The sequence below is a fragment of the Pungitius pungitius genome, chromosome 5, assembly GCF_949316345.1.
Source record: "Pungitius pungitius chromosome 5, fPunPun2.1, whole genome shotgun sequence".
Taxonomy (NCBI): Eukaryota; Metazoa; Chordata; class Actinopteri; order Perciformes; family Gasterosteidae; genus Pungitius; species Pungitius pungitius.
The window spans coordinates 2,368,748-2,395,618 of record NC_084904.1 but is presented as its reverse complement, the minus strand read 5'-3'; the positions used below and the strand labels follow the sequence as shown (position 1 = coordinate 2,395,618).

Below are 26,871 nucleotides of genomic sequence, written 5' to 3'. Positions count from 1 at the left end.
AGCTCTAACGGTCCCAAGACCTCTTTCTGCAGCTAGTGGAGGTCTCTGTGTGTGTGTGTGTGTGTGTGTGTGTGTGTGTGGCAGTGTCTGAACTCGCTATAGGAGGTGTAAATCAAAATGAAATATGTGTGTAAATACAGATATAACACGTGGTTGCTTTCTTTCCTTCATGAATATTGTGAGCCCCCCCCCCCCCCCCCCCATCCCCCTGTGAGGGCTCCTCCACTCCCCGTGCACAGGCCGTGACACACCGGGAGTGGGAGTAGGATGTGTGGGGTGCACATGCACCTTTTTTGGGGGTATTTTAATATCATTGTGTGGTGTGTCTGTGTGGGAGTGTGTGGGTGTCAGTGTCAAATCACTCCGAGAAAGATCCCACGATACCGAAGCCGTTATTGTACTTCTTTCAGTCTGTTATTGGAACAGGACTACGTGTTACAGCATGATTATGCAGTCAAAGAAGGCTTTCAATATATATATATATATATATATATATAATGTGTGTGTATTTGAAATATGAATGTCTGTGTAGAACAGTGTCACAGGGAGGCCACCTACTGTCAAACAGTGTATTTTACCTCCATCCACTGGTGGAAACCTATTACGGAGCAGAGCGACACCTTCGTCGTTCTTAATTGGCATCTTCATGCTGTATCAGCGGAATGACACAAAAGGACCAGACTGTGTGTGTGTGTGTGTGTGACCTCCACGCTCTCCTCCTTTTTGCATGACTCCCGCTAAGGTTAGGGTTTATACGTGTTACTGATTTGACAGAACCTGTGGTTCTCCATCCGGGGGACGGGGGGGAGGGGGGGGGGGGGGGGTCGTCGGTGGTCTGTTGGAGGTCCTATGCAGAGGAGTGTGTTTCAACCATCCCAGGTCGGCGAGCAGAGTGACACAGTGACTCTTGATCACGGCTGCGCTTCTGACGTGTTCGCGGTCCAAAGAGCGACTCCACACTGTCAGTCTTCCCTGACAAAGTGCCTCGTGTCAAATTACGTAAAGGCTCCTTGACCCAAACGCTCTCGGCTCCACCCGTAGATGTCATTTCTTTGGCCGGTCTAACAATCAAACCTCTTCTCTTAAAAAAAAAAAAAAAAAACCCTACAGATGTACCTGTCCAGGTAACTGCAATGTTTCTGTGTTTTGAATGGACACTAACACCCGGACTCTTGTCTCGTTGTAGGGGAAGGCGACTGGGAGGAAAGCACCTCTATGGCTGAGAGCGAAGTTCCAGAGACTTTTATTCAGGCTGGGCTGTTACATACAAAAGAACTGCGGGAAGTTTTTGGTCGTGGGCCTTATGATTTTCGGAGCTTTCGCCGTGGGCTTAAGGGCAGCTAATTTGGAGACGGACGTGGAGAAGCTCTGGGTGGAAGGTAAGACACTTCTGATGTATCATTGGCTGTTCGATAACATGTGTTATTTTGAATTTGAAATGCCGGGCTTGTTCTTTTTTGCAATTCCATATTGGATCGGCATGTTTAGATTTGAAGAAAAGCAAGCTAGTCGTTGCTGCTAAACAAGCCAGAGGGAGGGGAGGGGAGAGGGGGGGGGGGGGGGGGTTGTTTATTGTTTAGGTACTGGCAAGTGGCCAAGGGAAACCTGAAAATAATTGAATTCATCTGTTGAAATCTAAACTTCTTCTGGCGCCCCAAACCGCATTGCATTTATACACAAGCGGTGAAACAAGGCGACTGGAACTGCACTCAGGAGTAAGGTCGTAATTAAGTTCATGAAGCAGCTTCGGGGTTGAGGAAATTTCTGTCAAAGCCGCCATTTTGTGAGAGTGTGTGAGTGAGAGTGTGTGTGTGTGTGTGTGTGTGTGTCTGCCTGCCCCCAGCAGTTGAATGCTCGTGGACTGTGTGTGGTCCCGTTTTGGACAGCTCTCAACTTTCCGAAAAGATTTGTCCCCGGCTGCAGGGAAAAAGCGGAGCGAGGACAGGAGCTGGTGTTGGTGGAGTGGATAGGCCGCTCGCCCTTGTTGTTGTTGTTGTTGTTGTTGTTGATGCTTTCCTTCTTCAACTTATGGAGACTAAAAAAAAATGGGGGGACTGCACGTGTGGGTGGTGCACGGGTGGGGAGGGAGGGGTGTGAGGGTAAGGAGCGGTGCCTTTTTCCCTTTCCTTTGATCCGCATTCCTGCACTTAGGGGCTAGAGTAAGGAGTCATGAATGGAGGAGCGGATTTTCTGCTGCCCGGAGAAAGCTGAAATAAGTATTTTCATTTGGTCAAAAAAAAAAAAAGGAAGAATACAGTAGTGGTTGTCAGGTTTCGCGTGGTGGCCCTTTTACTGGTTTCATCCCATTATTACCTTTCGCTCCCTCAAATGCACAAGATGAAAACTCGTGGCTCACGGGATTCAAGCGTTAGCAGATGGAACCAAACACCCCCCCCCCCCCCCCCCCCCCCACCTCCTCCACCACCTCCTCCACCGGGTTGGCTGTTGGCTCCTTGCGTGCTGCTGCAGGGGTCTGACCCGGCAGCGTGTTCTTCTAATCTGTGGCGCAGGCGCAGTTGGCCCGGGTTTAGGTGGGGAGGAGAGCCTCCTCAGTACGGGACTGTGGCTTGTGGACAGATGTCGGTCATGAGGGGCCGGTGATGAAAGACTGGTGCTGAAATATGTTCTTTTGGGGGATACCCGAGCACAAAGAAGGGCAACACGGACGTACATTGTGCCCGATGCGGATGCTTAGTGCTAAAAGCCCCCCCCCCCGCCCCTCATTCAAATATGTTGTAATTGCCATGAATTCAAGCTGACTGCGCCTTAATGAAGCAGCAAATCGTTTCACAACTACGGGATGAGGTCTCATAGATTCGTGAAATGATTTGGATTTTTAGAAAGTAATTTCCTGAGTTACGAATACATTTCTCATTGAGGCCCTGGTAAGTTGTTGGTGGTATTATTCTGATTTTTGTACTTAAGGATTTGACAGATTTTTAAAGTTAGTAGCTGTGGCATTTACATCGACTAGTTTGACTGGCATAACTGATGATTAAATTGTGAAATAACCTTTCTTTTTGCTTTCCTTTACTCTTTTAGTGTTCCACCCAAGTAACAGCATAGAGTTTGCATAGTGTTAGAACAGACTAGCTCAATGTTAAACAAAGCCTATTAACCTCTGGTAGACGTCTACAACTCTGTCTCGCGCTGGCTAATGCCAATCCACTGAGACCTGCTCACACACACACACGCACACACACACACACACACACACACACACACACACACACACACACACACACACACTGACAAAGAGCCCGGGCTGCATGGGTTTCCTACGTCCCGGTACGTGAGGGGTTCCAGATGTTGATAGGGAGAGATCTGTTTGTTTAGATTAGACTGCACAGCTGAGGGATAGATCAGTTCTGCCTGGACCGTGGAGCGCTGTGCTGGGCCGTGCTGGGTGGGGAGGGGGGAGGGGGGGGGGGGGGACTGGCCCATCGTCTGAGAGGAAAAAGAGGAGAGGACGGAGCGGCTGTTTATGTTTCATTTGGAACTGCCCTCCGCAGGCGACCCGTGGACGACCCTGCCTGGAAGCTGTGTGGCCTGTGGACGCACGCACACATACACACACACACACACATATACACAATACACCCGGCTCACACGAGATTCCTCACATCCTTGACGATCGACCAGAGCTGCGTTGCCTCTTTGTGATCTCGCGTCGTGTCTGTCGTCACCTGCCAGCTGCCGCTGCCGAGGTCCGCCCGGCGGACCACCATTAGCTGCCGCTGAACCGCCGCTGAGTGGCATGTTTATTCTGCGCGCTGTCACGTTCAGCAGCTTTCGGAGGGATTGTGTCTTCTCACAGTGCTCACTCAGCGCTGTTTATAAACACTCAAGACACAGGAAGTTCTGTTTCTTAGACAAAGCGACAGAGAGCAATTGGGAGTGAGACGCTCGCCGGCGCAAAGAGGCAACTGCGTCAAACCGACGGGAATGTACGGAGGGTTTTGTGTTTTGCCAAACACTTTTAAAGAACATTCTGTATGTTGAGATTTGTTTTTATTTGAAAAGTCTCCCCTGGACCTCCGTATAGATGATGGCGGTGTGCATTTTGGGCAAAACGGCATCCAGGCAGCAGATAAGCGCTGCGTTTATGTCCACACAGACCCTCACAGGAAACCATTGGCTCAAACAGGAAGTTGTAGTATTGTGTCCAACCCCCCCCCCCACCTTCCACCATTCAGTGTTCTTTACTCAATGTCCACTGACCAATGACCACTTGCCTACATTGGCCGGCATTTGACTTCCGATGCGTCCTCGGCATTCGGATGGCAGATGACTCTCGGTTCGACGATTAACCTAAAAGCGACAAATGGAAAGCGGAGGCATTCACCGGCGTCCTGGTTTCAGGCCAAATTGTAAAGAAAATCGCTGCGTCGCCTGCCTCTAATTAAAACTATCGCGTAAACATTGGCCTTCCTGTAGGACGGCCCCCTAGCTCCTTCCCCTTGTTTTTTTGTGCTGACAGAGGGTCTGTGTTGATGAGGCGAGAGAAGCCACAGGCCAGAGAACCTTTTGGAAACGGGGCTTTTCGATGCTCAATCTCCGAGGCGGGGTTAATGAGATGGAACCTTGGCCGTGAAGTCGCAGACGTGGCGATGCGTGTGCGCGATTTCGAGGTGAAATGAGTCGACGGTCTGCAGATTTATTGTCCGGTTCGGGATGCAGGCCCTAGGTCCCGCGGCGCTTTCTTCGGGGGAACGTAAGTGTAGAGGCCAGGGGCCGCGGGGGTAGACCCCAGAGACCCTGAGGTCATTGCGCGAAGCCCCCGCTATTTAAAACCTCACCTGATACTCACCCTGTGGCCTGGTGCAGAGTGAAGACTTGCAGCAGAGGATGGAGGGAGGGGGGTGGAGGATGGACGGGGTGAGGAAAGTGCGTCAGAAGTCGCAGCTGTCACCAGGCATTGCTTGCGTCCCGTGTCATCTCACTCAGCCAGATGTTTTTAAGGGACTGCGTTGTTTTCCTGTGTCGACTTTGCACCATACGAGTGCGCGTTTCACCTTTTTGACCTCTGTCCACCAGCAGAGGGCACTGGATAGGGTGTCATGTCATCTGATTGTCTGTGTAACTATCTTGACTCAAATGGGCAACTGCCACATTAATGCAAGTCATCACTCCTGCTGTAAGGCCAGGATATAGGTTGAGAAAAAGAGTAAGCGAGGCCATTCACAGTCAATCAATATGTAACAGATCCAAGCGAGCCGATCTAGGGTTTCAGGACCTGGTCCGATGGGACCAAAGCTTTGTCTTCCTAAAGCAACCCCCTCCCCCGCTCGCACGTCTGTTTTGCATCCAGTGTAATTAAGAGCCGAGTTGACAGAGTTGGTGGTTGTTTTGTTGTTTTGTTGGTAATGCCAGCGAATAAAGAGAGGGGAACTATGATGCTAAGGGCACGCGGAAGAAGCCCTGACATCCTTTCTTGTGGAAGAAGAAGAAGACGAAGACGAGGAGGAGGAGGAGGAGGAGGCAGAGCAGGAGGAAGACAGCCCTTAATGTAGCGTTCCCACTGAGAGGATTGTGGTTTGGCGTGATTGAATTATCCAGCGTTTGATGTGTATGGCAGCATTGACACGCGCGTGAACACACGCGCATTCACATGCGCAGAGAGGCTTCGCGTCCTCGTTCTGCGAGTAGTGAGTAGGTGATTGACCAGGGCCGGCATAGCAGGCTATTTCTCCTCTTTATTCATTCATTTTCCTCCTCTTTCTCCGTCTCCAACTGCTTTCATTCAGCAGCCGCAAGTAATCAAACACACACACACACACACACACACACACACCATCAACATGCGCCCACACCCCAATATTCATTCCTATTTTGCACAGAATCCACTACATAAAGTCATCCGTCTTTCCCTTCTCCATCCGCGCACGCAAATGTGAGCTATGTTGTTACATATTCGAAAACTGGCCTCAATTAGGTTTGTGTTTATCCGTTGACTACAAACCGGATTAAAGCTCTGTAGAAGGAAAAACATTCCAGCGTGTTGTGTTAAACTTTACGAGTTGATGAAAAGTGCAGGCCTGCCGGTGAGGGATTTAGTGTGGGGAAACATTGCGCCTCTGGTACTGTACACAGTCTTTTTTTTTTCTTCTCAGGCTAGCTCTCCCTCATCTCAAAGCAGTGGTGTGTGTGTGTGTGTGTATTACACCCACCTAGCGAATGTCAATTTCAGAATAACTTTTGGAAACAAATCGCAGCGTGTGTGTGTGTGCGCGCGCACACTCCCATTCACCAATGACATCCTAAGATGCCTCCAAGCTCTTGCTTTTAGCCTTTTTTTTTCTTCAGGTGCTCTTATTCAAAAACCAGAGACCTGCGAATGACCGACCACAAGAGACCGTGGAGAGACTTTCCCTCCTCCTTCTCCCTCTCTCTCTCTCTCTCTTCTATCCCTCTCTTTTCCCCTCTGCCAGAAAGGTCTCTCTCTTTACCCGAGCCCCCACCGCCAACCCCCACACCCCCCCCCCCCCCGTCCCCCCGTCCCTGGCTGGAGAGAGTGGCCTCAGAATGCCAGATGTATTACAGAGTGAGCCACGGCAATGTAAACACTCAGCCCTGCCATGAGAGCAGGGTGGTCTGGCCTCCCTCCTTCCCTTTCCTCGCCTTCCCTCCTATGCCCTCCCTCTTCCCCTTTCCTCTCTTCCCTCCCTCACAGAGTGACTGCCAGAGGGGTGGAGAAAGTACAACAGCAGAGGGAGAGAGTGTGTGTGTGGGTGGGTGTGTGTGTGTGTGTGTGTGTTTGGGGGGGGGGGTTAGACGGAGCGAGGGAAGAAGCAGGAGTATAGTAGCGGTAGTGTATTTGTGTTTTGGCTTGCAGTGCCTCCCGTACACCAGGAGACTGGGGTGAGGATTGACGCCTTTCAGAACGCACAGCCTGCAGACGATTCTTCATGCAAACGCCCCACAAACATTCTCCCAAACTGCGTGCCGTTGGAATTCCTCCTGCCCCTGTGGCACCCACGGGTTACGTACGTAGCCGTATAGTTCATTGCAATTCCTACGGCGCAACGTCATAGATCCTTTGGCAGACACAGCAGTTACACAAGTACCACAAAATGCACACACGCAAGGCATGAAGATAGTGATATAAAACATTTCCTCTCCCGGATGATGGAGAGGTTTGGACTCCAGATTAAGTCAGTATGCGTCAGAGTGAAATATTCTCCTGAACTGAGACCGCCATGCGAGTCTGGCAGAAGCGTGAGGACATTTGTGACTGGACTGTTGTGTTATTGAGTGCAGCAGGGCCTGATTGGTAACAGTTTTATTTTTATTTTTTTCAGTCATCGTTTTCAGTTTTTGACATTTACATCTGAAAGTTTGGTACAGGACCAAACTCTGCTCGGTGGATGAATAAAGGCCATGTTAAGAACCCAGTCGGCTTTAGGCTAAAGCCCTAAAACGTTGATTTTTTTTTTTTTTCAGTCTGAGCTTGAAAGTTTAAATCAAGCGGACTTTTCTCCGCGAGGTTTACCATATCAACATATGAACTTACAGCTTCTTTCTTTTCCCTTGAGGGTACCAAAAAAAATGTCATGAAAGGTGCTGGCACCGGGAGCCGTGTTTCCTGCTGGCACCAATTCTGATTATTTTGAAGTGGTTCCCATTCGTATTGCAAAAAACTGTAAAAGAAAAACAGTCTTCCGTTCACGCTTTTCTCCGTGTCTTCTATTCCATACTTTGGAATGTAGGATTTTGGGATACCCGGAATCATGGGTCGTCTTTCCAGGAAATGACAAGAGAGATGGCGGGTTGAGATTGGCTGTTAAGGCTCGTGTCACAGTCTGTTCTGGTTGGGCTGTGAGCCAATCACAAGCCAGTGGATGCAGCGGGGGGGGGTCGCTTACCTGGCTTGGATTGGACAGGCCACTGACCAGAGATACAGATACATGAGGATTTTTCTCCAAACTGAGCCGCAGTTGTTTTTAATATCCTTTTTTTTTACATGCAACAAAAGAGTGTGCAGGGGAGAGTTTCAATCAACCGCTGCACATATGTACACACATGCTACAAACACCATCTTCTTGCCCTACTACTCTTTCCATTGCTCTATGAGTCCATTGGCATTGAAAAGGACTCTTTTTTTTGGGGGGGGGGGAGTAGGACCTGAATGAAGGCAGCAACGTGGAAGAATCTGCCCATTGAGGAGTGTGTGAATGTACACCTCGGGCCCAGGAGAAGCTCCATTGGGAGCCAGCCGACTGCTAAATACACCCATTTTAGGGGATGCAGGGCCCGGACAGGTGATTACCATAATCAGGGGCGAGGGGAGCCATACATATGGTAATGCTGGAGCTGGGGGGTGAGGGTTGGTGGTATGGGTGGGGGTTCAGAAAGGAGGAGGAGGAGGAGGGTGGTGGTGGTGGTGGTGAGAGGGGGCAGGGGTTGGGAGCTGGGGTGTCACATTTGTGTCAGGGGTCGGGGTGCTTCGGGGCGGGGGGGGGGGGGGGGGGGGGGGGGTGTAGCTGCACGAGGTGAACCTCTGCTGCAGACGTACGTCAGAGCATTCCCTCTTCCTTGGCCTTTCTTCCTCTCTCTCGTCGTCTTTGTGGGGACCCGCTACTCCTTCTCCTTCTTCGATGTGCTAGCCCCCCCCCCCCCCACCCCCCCCCCCCCCCCCCCTCTTCTTTGAAAGCTGAAAAGGAGAGACGGAGCAAGTGAGGGAGGGAGAGGAGGGGGCTCCACGTGGGTCAGATGGGGTCTTGGCTCTCAGTGAGGCCTTTCATCACACATTTATGGATGTGTGCACACCTGCATTGCAGAGCCTGCCTTCAGAACTACTACCTCTGCTGTGTAGCTACCACCAGTACTCCAACTTTTAATGCAATGTCACCGCAGCTCAATGGCTGCAGATATTTGTTGACATGTACCTAGCCTTTTTTTAGTGGGTCTATCATGCACAGTGGAAGAATCACTAAGAAGTTGCTGGCATAAAAATCCCAGAAGCAAAGATCAAGTTGAGGGACAGACAGATGGTAGGAGGTGAAAGCAGACAAGTGGTGGAGGAAGGCAACAGGTGGGTTCCTCTTAGGGATCAAAGTGCTATCACGTGATTGGCAGTGGCAGCTGAGAAAGAGACTGACAGAAAGGAGGAGAGGAGAGGAGGTTGTGATGTTATTGTGGGGAGACTCAACAGACTGACCGCCAGCAAGGACCAAGCAAGGGCAAATGTTTCAGAGAAGGAGGCAGCAGGGAACCTCACAAATGTGTCTGTACAGTTCATCTTTCATTGCTAGACCTCTTAAGGAGACAGTTCACCCCTACGTAGTTTTGGTTTTGAACATCTCATGCAACAAGTGTCAATCTGATAGCTTTGCGTTCTGCGTCAAAGTAGCGGACAATTCATATATTGTTAAACTATCTCTCTATTTAGCATTTAGCTGTTTTTGCTGTTTCTGAGAAGGTTTTTTTTTTTCGGATTCCATCCTGATGTACTGTATGTAAGTGTTTTGCAAAAAGCTGCGGCGTCCTCTTGGTTTCCTCTGGCGGTATTGAGGGGGCTAAGCGTATGGGAGGTCGTTGTAGTTCTTGGTGGCAGAGAGATGACCTGGTTTTGGGGAGCTTCCTCCTCACCACAGGGGGTCCCTGCTGAGAGGGGGCCTAATCCAGCTAATCCTTTCTCTGCACCCACACACACGCACACACACACAAAGATGTGTTTAGCCCTATGCACCTACATACAGTATATTCATGCCTGCATGCACGAGGTCCCTCGCACACATAAAAGATTCATTCAGCATCTTCTAACCCGGTCAGATTTTATATCGGACCTCTACTAGTAAAAAGCCTTCAAGCGGATTTATGATTGGCATAACGTTGTTTTTGCCGCTCTTGCGATGTTTTTCCTTGAAACTTAGCGATGCTTCTGTTGTCGGGAGTAAGAGATGTGCACGGGGTGGGGCTCTGCTGTTGTGTGGAAAAGAGGAGAAATTTGGCGAGAGGAAAAGGGGGGGGGGGTGGGCTGGCTTTGACAGAGGGGCCGGGCTGATTGCCATCATGATCGGGCCAATCACGGCGTAGAGCTGAATGGAGCAAAGAGAGAGAAAATGAGAGTATAAAGATGAGGGGGAGTTAAGAAACTGAAAGGAGGGAGGGACATGATGTCAGTTTCTTTAAAACCTACCCTCTCTCTCTTCGTCCCCACCGCCCCCCGCTCCCTTACTTTGAGAATAGGGGGGACCAGGGGTTAATGTTATGCAACACACTGAATACCCGCACTTAGCGCTCCAATACAGTGACACATACTGGCCGGCTTCTCCTCTTCTTCTCTTCTTCTACTTCTCTGCCATCCTCACTTTGATTGTAATTTATCTTTAAGAAGTGCGTAGTTATAAGAAGTATTTTTGGTTATTCACCAAGCAGCACACACACATACACACAATAAAGCAGGTGCAAAAATTAATTAAAGATATTTATTATTACGGCTGGACAATATATCAAATGTATGTGAATGTGAGACTATATTATAATATTTGTATTCTTAACATGAGTGATTAACTTTATTCACCTTGTCATTAATGACAAAACCACATTTTGCAGACATGCATGGAGATAATCCTCATACAAATTTTTAAAATAACATTTTTGACTCAATCCATTTGTGAGTAGAACATTATTCATTCATTGACAGAAATATCAATGTTGAATAAAACATCCCTATGACCCCCCCCCCCCCGCCCACTCCCCCTCCTCTCACTCCCAAAGAAGTCCACTTTTAAATGTAAAATTAACTTCTGTTTTTATTGTTTTTTTTAATAGCCTCCCCCATCCCTTGCAAAGAAACACAGCATGTGTTGCATTCCATACATCTTCTGCGTGCGCGTCTGTTTGTGTCCATCGGAACACAACTCCGTGTGAAGCGGGGCGACCTCCGTATTGAATGGTAGGGAAAACATTGGAGGTGATGGTGTACTTGAGGACATACACTAGTCAGGACATACACACATCCCACTTACTCCAGGGTCCAGCTAGTCTTGTTCTCAACTATATTTAAGTTCCCTATTATATACTTTTGCAGAAAAAGGTCAAAATTTCAGAAGAGTTGTCTTTTCCCAGTTTTAAAGACTGCATCACACTTTTCTGTGTTGCTGTTCTTTTGTTTTCCTCTAACCAATCAAAAGAATTACTTGGTATTTATTAATGTCATCCCTATCTAGATATGGATGTTTTTCCATATTGTCCAGCCCTAGTTATTATGTGAAAACGTAATCAATTCCCTTGAGTGTGTATCGGGCCTCATTTCATAAGTAGAATCTACAATCATAGCACATTTGTTGAAATAAAAAGGATTAAGGATTAAAAAATAAGTTGAGTGACCAAATGATTTAGAACGGGAAGCATTTGAAAGTCTGTGACACTTTGCTTTAGGTCACAGCAGCCGAGTCTGAAGTGGGACACCTTCAAGACATCAACACATGCAGGGGTCAACCAGTTTCCCTAGGAGACGGAATATGTGGATATGTGTCATTGAAGAAACACAGCTGTGTGTACGCACACACACACACACACACGAGTGCGTCCGTGCACACTGACACATTTTCTTGGTCCAGCTGGGGTGTTAATTTCACCCCGAGGCTGCGCGGGTGTTGACCCCAAAACGCTGTAACCTCGTGAAGTGTGGAATTTTCTAAGCCCGGGGCCGTGATGTGCTGTTTCCTGTAGAGAAAGCGTACATTCCTCGGACTTGTCCCGTTCCTCGCTGCCTGCTGTAAACTCAAGGGCCTTGGGTGGCAGTCCGCAGCTTTGAATGCGATCTAAGCACACATTGTGGCCTTTCTGAGATCGTCCTGCGTCTTTCCTTTTTTTCCTAGTGCGACCGTTCCTCATCTCCTTGCAAATTAATCAACTGGTAAATAAGAGGTAAATACATTTACTGGTTCTCCTTGTTTCTCCATGTCAGCGCTCTTTAACCAAGCTCTCTTTTGAGCGCTGAGTGTACCCGACAAGTCGACTTGTTAGTCCACCGTCTGTGTGTGTGTGTGTGTGTGTGTGTGTAGGGTCTAAATCAGTTCCATCCGCGCTCTTTTGAAGGGAGGGCTAGTGAAATGTAGCCGTGTAGCTGGGCCTAGCAGCGCAGAGCATGTCGCTCCGGTTAGCCCAGGCCTGCTATTAATGATGAGTATTATAAACATGCCTTCAGACGGGATCAGATGGAAATGCTGTTTGGGTCCAGGAAAAAAAAAGAAATCAAGTGTGTTCTCCTAATGCTCCAAGACATGGCCCCCCTCCCTCCCTGTTCCCTTGGTCTGGCTGGGTGGTCGGGCTCAGCATAACAGGCATGCTTATGTTCACTTTAATGCCGTTACAATGGGCTGAAGAAATGCAATATCTGCTGCTGCACAAACTTAGAGGAATTGTTGGATTACGGTAAAATAAAATGTTACACAAGTTTTCACACAGTCACCTTTCTCGCAACGGGTATTGCTCCTGCTGTGTGTGTGTGTGTGTGTGTGTGTGCGCGAGAGAGATCAAGTGAAGGAAGATGACTGTAAACTGCCCAGGCTTTCACCAAGTGTTCAGTCATTGTTGATGGAAGGACTTAAATCTTCTGCTCGTAAATCAGACACAGATACGCATTACATCACGTGTCATTTAGCTGACGTTTTATCCAAAGCGATTTCCAATAAGTGCCTTTCAATCATGGAGACACAAACTCAGAAGAACAAGTAACAAGAAAGTACAACTCTCATCAAATAAGCAGTTTCAAAACATGTTATAGATAAGTGGCATTATATGTACAATTTGTTAGTGCTACAGTTTGTTAGTGTTTTATTCAAGGTATAGTCTAACCGAACTGAAGGGTGCACGTGCACACATGCAACGTGCACAAAACGGTGTACTTTTACCTCGCTTTAAAGGTGGTGGTCCGCTTTCGGGGGTTATTCAGTGTTTACCCTTGTATCTGACAAAAAAATGTGTGTGCATGCTTGTATGACAGCCATTGGCTGCATTTGTACGTGTGTGTGTGTGTGTGTGTGTGTGTTTGTCAGAGAGACTTTGCCAGACTCGCCTTGGCTGTACTCGGGTGGAGCAGCGCAGCTAAAAGAGCCTGAAAGGCCGCTTTTGTAGCTCGAGCTAGCGGAGAGCTCAGAGCGCACGCACAGGGCTTAGCCCCACCACGGCACTCTCTCTCTCTCTCTTCATCAAGCACACACTGACACACACAAACATGCAGCCAACGTGAGCTGGGCCCCTGCTGAATTATTAGCAAAAAATTGGTGCAGAAAGATGTTTTCATGAAATGCGGAGTGGATTGAATGATGTGACTCTTCTGGGTTCAAAGGGGTGCGGGTGTTTGGCTTTGGAGCGGTGCAAGCTCGCTACGAGCAAAGTGCCTTTGTTTGAGATACAAGTGTGATAAGGGCTGAGATGTCTGAGTGTGATTTACTCAGGATCACTCGCTCACACACACACACACACACACACACACATTATGTGCTAAAACATCTGTAGCTCAAGAAGTGATCCTGTGCTTAGACACTTAACATTTTTAATTAGGTAGGATTTGATGGTGTTACAAAGTTTGCATGAACACCTTCATCAATGCTGTCTTGTAAATAAGAGCGTTATTGATGCAATAAATGGCAAACTTTTGAGTGTGTAATCATGAAACTAATTTTGAAACTGTTTAAATCCTTATTCAAGAATAATACTTTAATCATAAAAATGTTTTAACATGTTATTTTTTACTCTCCTTTTGTTCAGTTGGCGGACGCGTGAACCGGGAACTGACATACACGCGGCAGAATATAGGCGAGGAGGCCATGTTCAACCCTCAGCTGATGATCCAGACGCCGCGGGAGGACGGAGCCAATGTTTTAACGGTGGATGCGCTCCTGCAGCATCTGGAGTCAGCTCTGCGAGCCAGCAGAGTCCACGTTTACCTTTATAACAGGTAACCGACCATCCTATCTCTACCCCTCACCCAGTTTTGCTTCTTTTTCAAGTCAATTTCAGTTTGATGCAATAAAAATACATGAACAACAAAGCTACATGAAGCTGTAACTTCTCTATTTGTGGTGTTATATTTTACCTGTATTTAGTCATGTTTGTTTGGCCTAGCAGCCCCTAATGATGATAAAAGTATTATCATTATTTAATCAGAGGTACTTGTGTTATATGACCATGAAAAAAACTAAACCAAAAGTATTTTGTTCTCCTTCACAGACAATGGAAATTAGAAAACCTATGCTACAAATCAGGAGAACTAGTCACAGAAACTCCTATAATGGATCAGGTAAGGTCATATTGAAACATGACTCGTAAAAAAGAAAAATCAATTTCTTTGTATATATATATATATACACACTTGCTGTTGTCAATGTGTGTCAAATCTGCTGTTTGTTGGCATGTGTTTGTCCAATTAGATGATAGAAAAGCTTCATCCCTGCCTCATCATCACCCCTTTGGACTGTTTCTGGGAGGGAGCCAAGCTCCAGTCTGGAATGGTCTATCTCCCGTAAGTACGCCAAGAAGAATCTCGTGTTTTATGATGCGCCAGCACATCACCACACGCCAACTGTGCACGTCGGCAGATTGATTACGGTGGTTTCTCTCACATGATCAGAACCGATTGTAGACGGCAGGGTCTTGCTGGCTGAGCTCACCATTGCCTTTTTGTGGGGTTCGTGTTCCTGGTCGCGCTATTTTCAGATTGTTCTCAAGACATCGAGAAGGAGGAGTTCAGGATCTCTGAATCTTCTTTTTACTCCTTTTAGTAAAAGGTGCCCAAACACGCTCAGCCCATCCAAAGAGACACCACAGAGGAACAAGAGAGAGTGTGTGTGTGTGTTCTCTGAAGGCTCTATTGTAGTGGTTCCTGGCATGGGTATCGCTGCCGATCGTTTCTCTCCAGCCTTGGGCCTCACACCATTGTCTGTCCCTTCTGTTGCTAATGGCCTGCTGCTACAGTAATACTCAGCAGGCCTTTACCTATGCATGTGTGTGTGTGTGTGTGTGTGTGTGTGCGCGCATGCCATTGCCATCAGTGCATGTGTGTTATGTGTATCAGCTTGAGATCGTCATAGTATGTGAATGTGTGTGGGTCTGTGTGTGTTAAAAAAGGTTTTTACTATGTTCTGGTTGGAAGGCTGGGAATAATAACCCAAGCCTGGTTAAGCACATACAATGTAGTCTGAATAAGAGAGAGATTTCAGAGAAAGGGAGATTGGAATGTGTGAGGCGTAGGAGACAAGGACCGGGTTTAGGAGCTGGAATTCAGCACTGTGCCATTTCACGATGGGAATTGGTCTCCATTTTATTATTTTTGTCACCTAGCAAGAAAAGGGATTACAAAAATGTGACCATTTAGATACGATTTGCAGGATAATTACACACAAACATCTAGCAAATGCAAATCACTGACCGACGGACACAATGGCCACAAAACAATAGGTTGTAATTGCACCTACATATAAAAAAAAAACACCCTGTGTAAAACGTGGAATAAGCTCCCCAACGACATCAGGACAGTGTAAAAGACTAAAAAGGCACTTGTTGTGTTTTTGCTCTTAAAGGAAAATTGTGGCTTATTTTCAGCGTTTTGGGATTCATTAACCTTGATCACTAACTATCTAACATACCAAGAGACACTAGCGCCCCAAAAAGAACATTTAGAAACTGTCATCATTAAGCCAGATTACCTAAACAGCTTCATTTGGAGGCCCAACGGAAAGTGATCTCAACCAAAAAGGGTATAATCATCTGTGAGGGTGAATAAATGTTATAGAATAGAATTCTAAGGAAGATGCTTATACTTTCCCTGCCAAAAAAGCGCCATTAACCAAATGAACGATCGCTTAAAGTACAGATAAAGGGTTACACAGAAACAGAAACGCGGCATTTTAAAACATGGTTGAAGTCATTTTTCCACAGTATCCTTCCTTACGTTTCACCCTGTAGAGGTAAGGGCCCTTTGCAATGGACCAACTTGGACCCCACAGAGGTCCTTGAAGAAATGCCAGGGGAAAATCAAAGTTTTGAGGAGATGTTGGAAAAGGCCGGTATTGGACACGGCTACATGGATAGACCCTGCCTGAACCCTGCTGACCCCGACTGCCCCCTGACGGCGCCCAATAAAAACTCCACGAAGGTAAGCGCAGACACACATACGCCGTGTCAAACACAACACAGCGCCACATTTATAAGTTCCAATAAAGCATTAAGTCTTAAGCTATTTCCTCGCCGGTTGTTTTTATTGCACTAGCCATTTGACGTGGCGCGGGCCCTGAGCGGCGGCTGCCACGGTCTGTCCAGGAAGTACATGCACTGGCAGGAGGAGCTGATCGTGGGAGGGACCACCAAGAACGGCAGCGGACCCCTGCTCAGGTAACATAGCCCCGCTTACACATACAAACCCTCCATAAACACAACTGTGATTCCTGTAGGGCTTATTCTGAAAAGAGTGTGTTTTTGTGTGTGTATATTTTCTGTCTTTTATTATTATTTTGAAACAGCGCGGGCATGCGTGTGTGTGTGTGTGTGTGTGTGTGTGTGTGTGTGTGTGTGTGTGTGTGTGTGCTGTAAATCTTGCGGTCATTAGCAGATTCCAGTGAAATCTTAGAACTCCAGCTGTTCCTGCTCAACTCTGGACGCTCTGCTTGGACACTACCCCCTCATACGCACACAAACATTTTTATGTGTCCAATATATATATATATATATATATATATATATATATATATATATACACTGTATCAAACACACACAGGAATAAAAAGCATTGAAAAGCTTTCCTTTTAACAAGAGAAAGCTACACAAGTTATCTAACGTTTAACTCCTGGTCTACTTATTTTAATGTGATGTTGCAGGATGGATGGCCCATGCTCATGCATATACACACACAAAGTTAAGGCCCCCCCCCCCACACACACACACACACAGACACACACACATTTCCACACAGACTGGCTCCAGAGTACAGTGGGGTGCGTTGTTTGTTTTGTGGTTGTGTTTTTTCCTGGCAAGATTGGGTCATTAGTGTGTGTGTGTGTGTGTCTGTGGTTTAGTTGCTCTGTCCATTGGGCTGTTACTGCTGGCACTCAGTTTCTACATCTTGTTTACTAATGGCTCCTTTCCACTGCACGGTTGACTCGACTCCACCACGCTCACTTCTGGGGCCAGGTATTTTCTCTGTTTCGTTTTCCACCGCTGGTAAGAACCCTGTCAGTGTACACAGGGCTTAACGCTAGTCGCCATAGCAACACGTGAAACTGGAGTGACATCCTCTCCGACACCCGCTGAATCACTTCATATGCAACCAATCACTGGGTGATTTTCAGGAATAGAAATAAATAAAAAAATAACTAAATTGCCTAAAATTAAATTTCAATTTTTTAAAATTGACTATATAAAAACTGCCGTTTTATGCGGGATGTGCAGTGTTGCGCTAGCGACGATTCCCTTTTACTTTCAGTGGCCTGCGGTGTTTTGACTCCATCTTAGAGAACCATCTCTGCTCAATTGGAGTCTTAATTGATACGGTACCAAAAAAAAAAAGAAAACACTAGTTTACCAGGCAACCATTTTTGGCCCATGGAAGAGTCGAGCTTGAGCCGTGCCGTGCTACGCAGTGGAACACAACATACAGTCGAACATTATCATCATTATTTCCTTATTACAGAGATCAAGATTTATGAAGAGCTTGTTCCCCAAATTCTAAATCCATACTGTATATTTTAAAATACCTTTTCTTTCCTTATTACCTGTCTGATGAAAGTTGTTCCTTAATCCACTGGAAGGAAGGGCCCTGTTATCTGTCAGAACTTGACCAGGAATCTTGCAGATTATCTTGGCCTTTTTCAATGTTTCGTTGCATTTAATAGACACTGAATAAAAAGATTACTTCAAGCCTTTAGGTTTAATCCCGGGTTGATGCTTCCAATAAAATGTGTTATTTTGACATCATCTATTATCATAAAATTTGCCAACACTATCTTGGGTGGGTGTTCAACGCTTTGTTTCTGTTAAGGATAGTCATTGGTGGGTCTTCAATATCCACGTTTTCTACCCGCTGTGATGATCCAGGAGCCCACTCACCAGCTTGCTCATCCTCTGCTGTAAACAACAACCTATCCTTGCTCCTTTTGCAGTGCCCAAGCCTTACAGACCATGTTCCAGCTGATGACGCCCAAGCAGATGTTTGAGCACTTTCGGGGCTACGAGGAGGTTTCCCACATCAACTGGAATGAAGAAAAGGCTGCAGCTATACTAGAAGCCTGGCAGAGGAGATACTCTGAGGTAAAGAAAGAGAGAGGGAGAGAGGGAGAGAGACACCCCAAGTCCTCTACGACCATATCATAAATCAATGACCGGATACAGGTGAACATGGAAAGGCCCCATCTGAAGCCTGGGCCCCTGATGGATACTAGAACCACTGTGGGTGTGTGGTGAAAGGGTGAAGCCTCCCTCTCAGTGCTCGGTATAAAGGACCAATAGAGCAACACGGTGAGAATGTCTGGAATACATTAAGGGAATGCTGGATATCTCTTTCTCTCTTTAACTTGCGTACAAAAGACGTATGCAAACACGCTGCAAAGTTCCCACACGATCGCTTTCCCAGCTGTGGCCCCATTGGTGGCTCATGTGTGACATCATCTGCTCTTTGTTTTGGGGCCCCCCAACCTCTGTTCGACATGGCGTGACCGTGTGTGTGTGTGTGCGTGTGCGTGCGTGCCGTTTGCCTTGGGGCCCAAAGATCGCAGATAGGCTAGAAAAGAGGTGTGATCATTTATTTGAATGCGACTTTCTTATCCACGGCAATCGGTATAAGAAGTAAAAGATTTCTGTCTTATGGCAGCGTGTATATTACTCACGGTTAGGCGTGCCCGCACGAATAGTATGTGCGTGCACGTAGGCATGTGCCTGACACATGTGCATCTATTGCATGTTTCCCCGATGTGTGTCAGCCAGCATGGCTCCCCACTGAGCAGTGGCTGCAGTTCAATCTGTCTGCCTTGAGATAGTGAGAGAGGGACAGGATTGGTCAAGGCACCGTGTGCAGATTCCTCCAAATACCAACAGAGGCAGAGCTCATTAGGTTTGTCGTTGTTGTCTTCAAAGACACACAGGGAGAGATTTACTTGTTCTCTTACTGTATGTTGCATGATATTCATCAAACAAGCCGGAGGACAGATTGGAGGCCGAGTTTTGACGTTGTCTTTTATTGAATCGGGAAGATGGTTTCTCTGTGATACACATTCAACTTGTAGTGTTTTCAAGAGACTTGAGTTCACAAACGAACCTGTGAGTAAGAAAAAGAGAGCAGGAGCTCACTATAAAACAAAACAAAAATATCTGACGGTTCAAATCAGGGAATTATGGCTGTGTGGTCATTGAAACTGAAGTTGAGCGATTACTGAGCTGCTGATGCACAGTACATTTTTGTGGGATGTATTTCATTAGTTCTTAAGCATCCTGTTCAAGCTCGTTGTTTTGAAGTAATTCCAAGTATTTTTCATTGCCTTGGAGGTTTGTTCAAAGAATTATTGCATTATTATTTTCATCACCGTCCGCCCGTTGCTTTTTCTCTCCCTTTCAAGGCGGTGCTGCAGAGCGTGGCAGCAAACTCATCTCAGAAGGTCTTGTCGTTCACCAGCACCACACTGGAAGACATCCTCAAATCCTTCTCCGACATCAGTATCATCCGTGTAGCCAGTGGATACCTGCTGATGGTGAGAACACAGCCGGACCTTTTGAGGAACCCAAGCCCAGGCTCGGATTGAGGAAAGTCGAAAGGGGAAGGAACGGATTCTTAATGGCTGGTTGATATATGGACTTCTTGTTTGCTGTTGCCAGCTGGCCTATGCGTGTCTGACCATGCTGCGGTGGGACTGTGCCAAGTCTCAGGGGGCTGTAGGGTTGGCGGGTGTCCTGCTGGTGACACTGTCTGTTGCAGCCGGCCTGGGCCTCTGCTCTCTCCTGGGCATCTCGTTCAATGCTGCCACCACGCAGGTAAGTCGGATTAAGAAGACGACCGTGTGTCCTTTTTTTAAAAAATCTTATCATTATACAAAGTACGATCATTTCTGCAACATTTGCACGAGCTGTGACATAGAAAGTAAAAAGGACCAACGGGGTTGTGCTGGCTGGGGTCCACTTTGTGGCCCATGGAGCTTATGAAGTTTGCTTTTGTGCTGCAGGTGCTGCCCTTCTTGGCTCTGGGTGTTGGAGTGGATGATGTCTTCCTCCTCGCTCATGCCTTCAGTGAGACCGGACAGAACAAGCGGATCCCGTTTGAGGTGAGGCAGACGTGTGAGAGGCCTGTCCGTGCTTGTGAGGTGGCATGTAGCAGCCTTCCCGCATGTGCCACACACTAACCCATCTCTTCTAAACAATGCTACATGTGAGAGATGGAAAAACAACAATGTCGTGTTGTACCCGTCGTCTCAAGTAGACCGAGTCACATACAGAATTAAATGCACTAAAAGAACAAAAAACCCCATTCAGAAACCATTTAAATAATGTGCATACTTATATACTTGTGTGTTTGTTCAGCGGGATAACTTTTTTATCTCCAGATGGGGGGAGACACAGGCATGTATTTGCTTGTTTTTGTTTTGCCTGGTTACCCTCCCCTACAAGCTTTGCATCTCTCATCCCCCAACTTCCTTTGTGAGGTTGAGATGAAAACTAACCAGAGCTGAACCTGATCTCTCCTGTCAGAAACACACACACACACACACACACACACAGATGCAAATGCCTGCGGACACTCACTGTGTGGTCCTGCACGTCCTCAAATCTTCACACAATTTCTACAAAAGCTGTGCATTCTTATCACTAAATGCTGAAAAGGGCCAATCAAACGTCTTGATTACACTAAGATGTTTTTTTTTTTGAGCGACGGCATGTAATTTCTTTCGGCTTTCATCTAAACTCTTGAAACAGAAGTTGACAGGCTCAGGTGGCTTATTTAAGAGCACTTCAGGGCTTGGAGAAACATTGCAATCACTGTCAGTCATATCACCATCCTGATAATTGTACATAATCTCAAGTGTTACACGGTTTGCCTCTGGCTACGATCTGATCAAAAGAAGATTTGTTGCTTTTCCTTTCATCTCCCTGTCTGCCTCTGTCTGTCAGGACCGTACGGGGGAGTGCCTGAAGAGGACCGGGGCCAGCGTGGCTCTCACCTCCATCAGTAACGTCACCGCTTTTTTCATGGCGGCCCTCATTCCCATCCCGGCACTCAGAGCCTTTTCTCTACAGGTATGCCGGGTAGTCAGTGAGTGTGTGTGTGTGTGTGTGTGTGTGTGTGTGTGTGTGTGTGTGTGTGTGTGTGTGTGTGTGTGTGTGTGTGTGTGTGTGTGTGTGTGTGTGTGTGTGCATGCGTCTGTGTTCAGTGGGGTGGGCCTTATAGTCCTGTTCAAGGCCTCGCTTGGTCCAGATTTCTCTGTACAGTTGTTTTATTGATTTCTTTCCTCAAACTGAAAGTGTGTGTGTGTGTGTGTGTGTGTGTGTGTGTGTGTGTGTGTGTGTGTGTGTGTGTGTGTGTGTGTGTGTGTGTGTGTGTGTGTGTGTTGCTAAATCCATCCAGCCCTCTGCCTCCCCCTTTGAGGAGGTTTTGTGGTGGGCCCAGTGTCTGCCCAGATTGCGACTGAGGTCCACGTAACCAAATCCCTCTGCGGGTGCACGTGTGTACTTGCATATCCTCACGCTCATGTTCATGTGTGAGTTGTCCTACCTGTGTGGGAGGTTTGACAAGCAACGGTCAGGCTGATTGTCTGTGTGTGTGTGTGTGTGTAAGGGTGGGGGGGGGAGGGGGATCAAGAGGGGAGTACTGACTTCCTAACATCTGTCAGTAATTACGGACGTCACCAGAACAGTGAAAACTAGTGCAAAATACCTCCAATAAGATCCTTAATTGAACGAACGCTCGCTCAGGAGAAGACAATAGCAGGTTAAACTGTTAATGCTGGCATCAATTTAAGAAATATAAGGATATACTGAGACTTCGTTTACATCAGATTGTGTTTTCTGCCTCCTTTCTGCATTCATTGGACAATTTCAGCACCTATTTTATAAAGAGCTATGAAGAGTAGTGTTCATTAATATATGTATGCAATTATTTGTCTCTCTCTCTCACACACACACACACACACACACACACAAAGAGTGAGGTGAGATGTTGCCACAGTGAGTACAATATTAGCACGTGTGGATAGATGGCTTTAGTACCGCGAGTCTGTCAAACTTGATCCATTTACCCCTTGGGTCTAATCCATGCAGCCTTGTTTTGCACACACTTGGAGACAAGCACACGCACAGATGCACATAACAGGCATACTTTACACTTTTTGCGGTTTTGCGCCTGGTGGAGCGCGGACTTGAAGTGAGGCAGACAATCGTGCCTATAACCATCTTTTATTATTACACACACACACACACACACACACACACACCTCACAACCCCAATCAGCGGTGGTCATCTCTCTGCCTCGAAGAGATGCGTGTTCGCATGTGCTCGTGCGTCTCTTTATCAGCATCAAGCACTTCCTGTGGTGGACTCCTCCGCAGATTCTTCTCTCCCTCTCTCTCTCTCTCTCTCTCTCTCTCTCTCTCCCCTCCTCTGTGTCTCCCCTCCGCCTCCTTGCATCAGTATGAACGAGATAACGGCACAAAAGCACACTCACAGGAACACGCGCACACATTTGTGCGCTGAAGACAGACGCGATGATACATCTCCCCACTCCCAGGTCAGCTGGCGGCCGCTATCGCCCTGTAGCTGTCTGGCCAGTTGAGAATTCACCGTTGTACTCACAGAAGCATCGTCCTCTCACATTATTTCTCTCTCTTGTTGACTGAGTTGTGTGCTGAGGAATGAGGGAGGGTGTGTGTGTGTGTGTGTGTGTGTGTGTGTGTGTGTCTGGTCGGTGTTAAGGTGTGGTTTAAGTAGGAGGCGGCACAGTTTTTTAAGATGGCAGTAAATGTGTGTGTGTGCGTGCATTTTTTGAGTGAGCATGTGAGAGGTGTGTGTTGTCTATACAGCCGCAGCGCCTGCTCATCACCTCAGGCCCCGCGGGCCTCCGGCTCCTTGGGTGGTCTGGCACACACACACACACACACACACACAACTTGGATTGTGTGTGTGTGTGTGTGCGTGCAAGTAGTGGTCTGGCAACTACGCAAGATCCAGATTGTCCTCTGGGCAGGGCCCCAATCTAACCCCAACCCTGTGCTCCAGTGCACCACCTTCAAATACAAAAACCACAACACTGCACCGGCTTCTTTTACACTCACACAGGGCTCGTTTTCTGCTCTGCGTTTTTGTATCGCAAGGAAGAGAAATAGTGTTGAAAGGCTTTTTTTTTTTTTTGCTTCGACGGCAGCTTATTTCAAGGCTTCCCGGTGTTTGTGATTGGACAGAATACTTATTTTAGGCCAGACTACATCATCGCAACGTAACAATCATTTTGCAACTTGTGCATGAATGTGATTGAGAAGTAGTTTATTGCTGAAATTATAGTTTATTGTTCATTTTCAGTGGATTTAAATCTTTGTCACTTACAAACTACTAAATCCACGTTTTTGATAAAAGCACAAACTACTCTAATGCATGTCTCTCTCAGGCCGCTGTGGTAGTGGTGTTCAACTTTGCCATGGTGCTGCTCATCTTCCCCGCCATCCTCAGCATGGACCTCTACCGACGCGAAGACAGGCGCTTCGACATTTTCTGCTGCTTCTACAGGTGTGTGCGCACGCTCACAGACATCTGGACGGTTTTTAGTTTCATCTGTGACCTCACAATGAATAACTTGAACAGAGTTATTCTGTTATCTTTGCCTTAATCACAGCTCAATTACTGCTTAAGTTGTGTGTTGTCTGTCTGGCTGCTTGGTCGTGTGACTGGGTTTAACTGTCACAGTTATTATTGTATTACTTTATTAAACTGAACTGTCTGGGCATGCTTTTTGGCACAATGATCATATGGATCTGCACACACACTATTAAGTTCCCATGTTGGTTGGTGTGAGCAAAATAGGTTTCATTATATCATGGGCAGATAAGAGAACCAATTCAATGTAGTTCATTAGATAATATTACATTTTTGCGCATACTGTTTTAAAGACCATGACGTAACTAACTATGTTAGAAACTATTTCATTGAATTTGCTGATGTATGCATGAATGATGAAAGATTTTGCTGCGTTTAGTTCCTACATATATATATTTTTTACAGCGGTACATAGACATTTATCCACTGTCATTATCTCTTCAGCCCATGTGCCAATCGTGTGATCCAGATCGAGCCCCATGCGTACCTGGACGGGGCGGAAGGGAGTCGCTACAGCCCTCCTCCGTCCTACTGCACACCTCCACCCTCGTATTGCACGCCTCCCCCGAGCTACAGCAGCCCCCCTCCCTCCTACAGCAGCCACGGCTTCGCCCAGCAGACCCAGATCACCATGCAGTCCACGGTGCAGCTCAGGACGGAGTACGACCCGCGGACTCAGGCCTTCTACACCACGGCCGAGCCGAGATCTCAGATCTCTGTGCAGCCCATGAACACGGCTCCGATGAGGAGCAACCCCGGCAACGACTATTACAGCAGCGGCAACAACAACAACAACAACAACAGCGGCGGCAGCAGGGGTAACGGGGGATCTCGAGGTTCTGCCACCTTCTCCCATCATCACCCTGCTCCTCCTGCTGCTGCTGCCGCGACTTTGAGCGCCAGCTCGGCCGGTCAGGGTGATCCTTCCCCATCGACGGGCCAGGGCCCGGAGAACAACAGCTCCACGCGGGACCTGCTGTCCCAGCGCGGCGAGGGCTCAATGGGCCTGCCGTGCCTCCACCCTCCCTGTTCCCGCTGGACCTTGTCCTCTTTTGCGGAGAGGCACTACGCGCCGTTCCTTCTGCAGCCTACCACCAAGGTGAGTTTGGCGAGACCGTGTTGGCGCTGACGTGAAAATGAGTCAGTGGAGCGAACTGGGGCTGGAGTTTGTGGTCTTCTCTGATTCACGTAAAAACACGCACGCAGTCTGACCTCAATCGAGTGGGTGGCCGCTAAAATGGAAGCCTTCCAGAGCTGAAATCATCTGGTGGCCTGTACTTGACATTATTAGGGAAGTCTTGGTCTTTTCCTCATACTGTCAGATGTTTCACCATCTTGCCAAATTGCTTCACGCACTCCTCTGATGATTTAATCCAATACTCCCCTTATTGCTGAATTACTTAAAGTAAAGTTATGTTCTGACTATTATAATTTTTTTCCCTCACTGTTAATCCGCTGCAACAAAACTGTGCACACAGTTCAAATTTGTGGGATGTTTACAACAAGGCCTCTTGGATTGTCATCTTCTCTGGCTAAACTCAGGGTTATTCAAGATGTCTACAACCATGTGACTGCCTTGTGTTTCTTGCCATTTTGACTGTTGCATATTAATAGTAACCCCCATGCTATTTTGAATGTAGACTTTCTTTTTTCCTCATGGGATATATTGTTAACATCGCTTTGCAGTATTTTATGTATCCACAGCTTTGCTCTTCACTCAATCAGAATAAACAATACGGTCTAAGCGGTAATTAGCTCAATCGGTCCTGCCATCGGTCTTCTTTCCAGGTGGTGGTGATTGTGCTGTTCTTCTGCCTGCTGGTAGTCAGTCTCTACGGGACCACCCAGGTGAGGGATGGCCTGGAGTTGACGGACATTGTGCCCAGAGAGACCAGCGAGTATGACTTCATCGGTGCCCAGTTCAAGTTCTTCTCCTTCTACAACATGTACGTGGTGACACAGCGGGCCGATTACGCCCAGAAACAGCCTCTGCTGCACCAGCTCCACCAGAGGTTCCACACCATTCGCTACGTGCTGAAGGAGGACAACGGGCAGCTGCCCCGTATGTGGCTTCACTACTTCAGGGAATGGCTGCAAGGTAAAGTTAAGCTTCATAATCACCATCCAAACCAGGTAGCAGTGAGATTTGTTTATATTTCTCACTCGAATGCTGATGTCACAGATAATTGTGTTTAATAATGCCCCGTTTAACATCCCATTTAAGTTAGTTCAGGCATGGGAATAGTTTACTTTCCTCTTAAAGGTCTTCAGATCGTTGTTTTCTTCTGTGTTTTCACACGAATCCGCAGGAAACAAGATGTTGGGAATGAGTTCAGAAGTAGGCCGGATTTACAAAAAGCACACTGACGGTAGCTTGATTAAAATCACGTGTCGTCCATAAGTTGGGTTGGCGGACCAGGACGAAGTGTGTGGCCTAATTTTAAATACTTGGGCTCTGGCAACACACAGGATGTGAGAACCTTATGGCAGCAAAATGACCCTCACACCCACTCATCAAACTCATTTTAGTCTTTTCATTCAAATCTATTCATCAGAAATATGAGAATATTTGGCAATAGACAGACGCTTTCACCAGTTTGGATTTTTAAGGGACCTTGAATTCTAAGAATTGTAAAGTGCCACTGGACAAGAATATTGTCTTCCACACGTCAACCCGAATCTGTGAATGGCTTCATTTTCAGTGGAGAAGCGCTGACTTGCCTGTAATGATAAACCACATTGTCTGTGTGTGTGTGTGCGTGTGTGTGTGTGTGTGTGTGTGTGTGTGTGTGTGTGTGTGTGTGTGTGTGTGTGTGTGTGTGTGTGTGTGTGTGTGTGTGTGTGTGTGTGTGTGTGTGTGTGTGTGTGTGTGTGTGTGTGTGTGTGTGTGTGTGTGTGTGTGTGTGAGCTGGCTGGGAACCACACAGAGTGTGCGGGTGAGAGAGAAAGAGAGAGAACTGTGTCTGATATTGCTCTCTGCAATGGTGGGACAAATTGGAGCCAGACAGGCCACGGAACGAGACCCAAAACAACATCTCCCACAGACGGACCACAGCATGAGCTTTGGGGGAGAGCCGAGA

At 47.2% G+C, this 26,871-nt stretch overlaps 1 protein-coding gene across 3 annotated transcripts in view; it reads left to right on the top strand.

The window, feature by feature from the left end:
• The window catches only part of ptch1 (patched 1), a 42,701-nt gene that overhangs the window by 926 nt on the left and 14,904 nt on the right, over positions 1-26,871 (top strand). For 2 of the 3 annotated variants that reach the window (XM_037483186.2, XM_062562262.1), the window contains exons 2-15: positions 1,187-1,379; positions 13,723-13,912; positions 14,185-14,254; positions 14,385-14,476; positions 15,919-16,108; positions 16,223-16,344; positions 18,108-18,255; positions 19,557-19,688; positions 19,813-19,968; positions 20,157-20,255; positions 21,100-21,225; positions 23,586-23,704; positions 24,236-24,890; positions 25,580-25,889. In XM_037483186.2, the coding sequence (XP_037339083.2) occupies positions 1,187-1,379; positions 13,723-13,912; positions 14,185-14,254; positions 14,385-14,476; positions 15,919-16,108; positions 16,223-16,344; positions 18,108-18,255; positions 19,557-19,688; positions 19,813-19,968; positions 20,157-20,255; positions 21,100-21,225; positions 23,586-23,704; positions 24,236-24,890; positions 25,580-25,889 (2,602 nt within the window). The remainder of the gene's footprint in view (positions 1-1,186; positions 1,380-13,722; positions 13,913-14,184; positions 14,255-14,384; positions 14,477-15,918; positions 16,109-16,222; positions 16,345-18,107; positions 18,256-19,556; positions 19,689-19,812; positions 19,969-20,156; positions 20,256-21,099; positions 21,226-23,585; positions 23,705-24,235; positions 24,891-25,579; positions 25,890-26,871) is intronic. The other variant, XM_062562261.1, reaches the window with a different exon arrangement.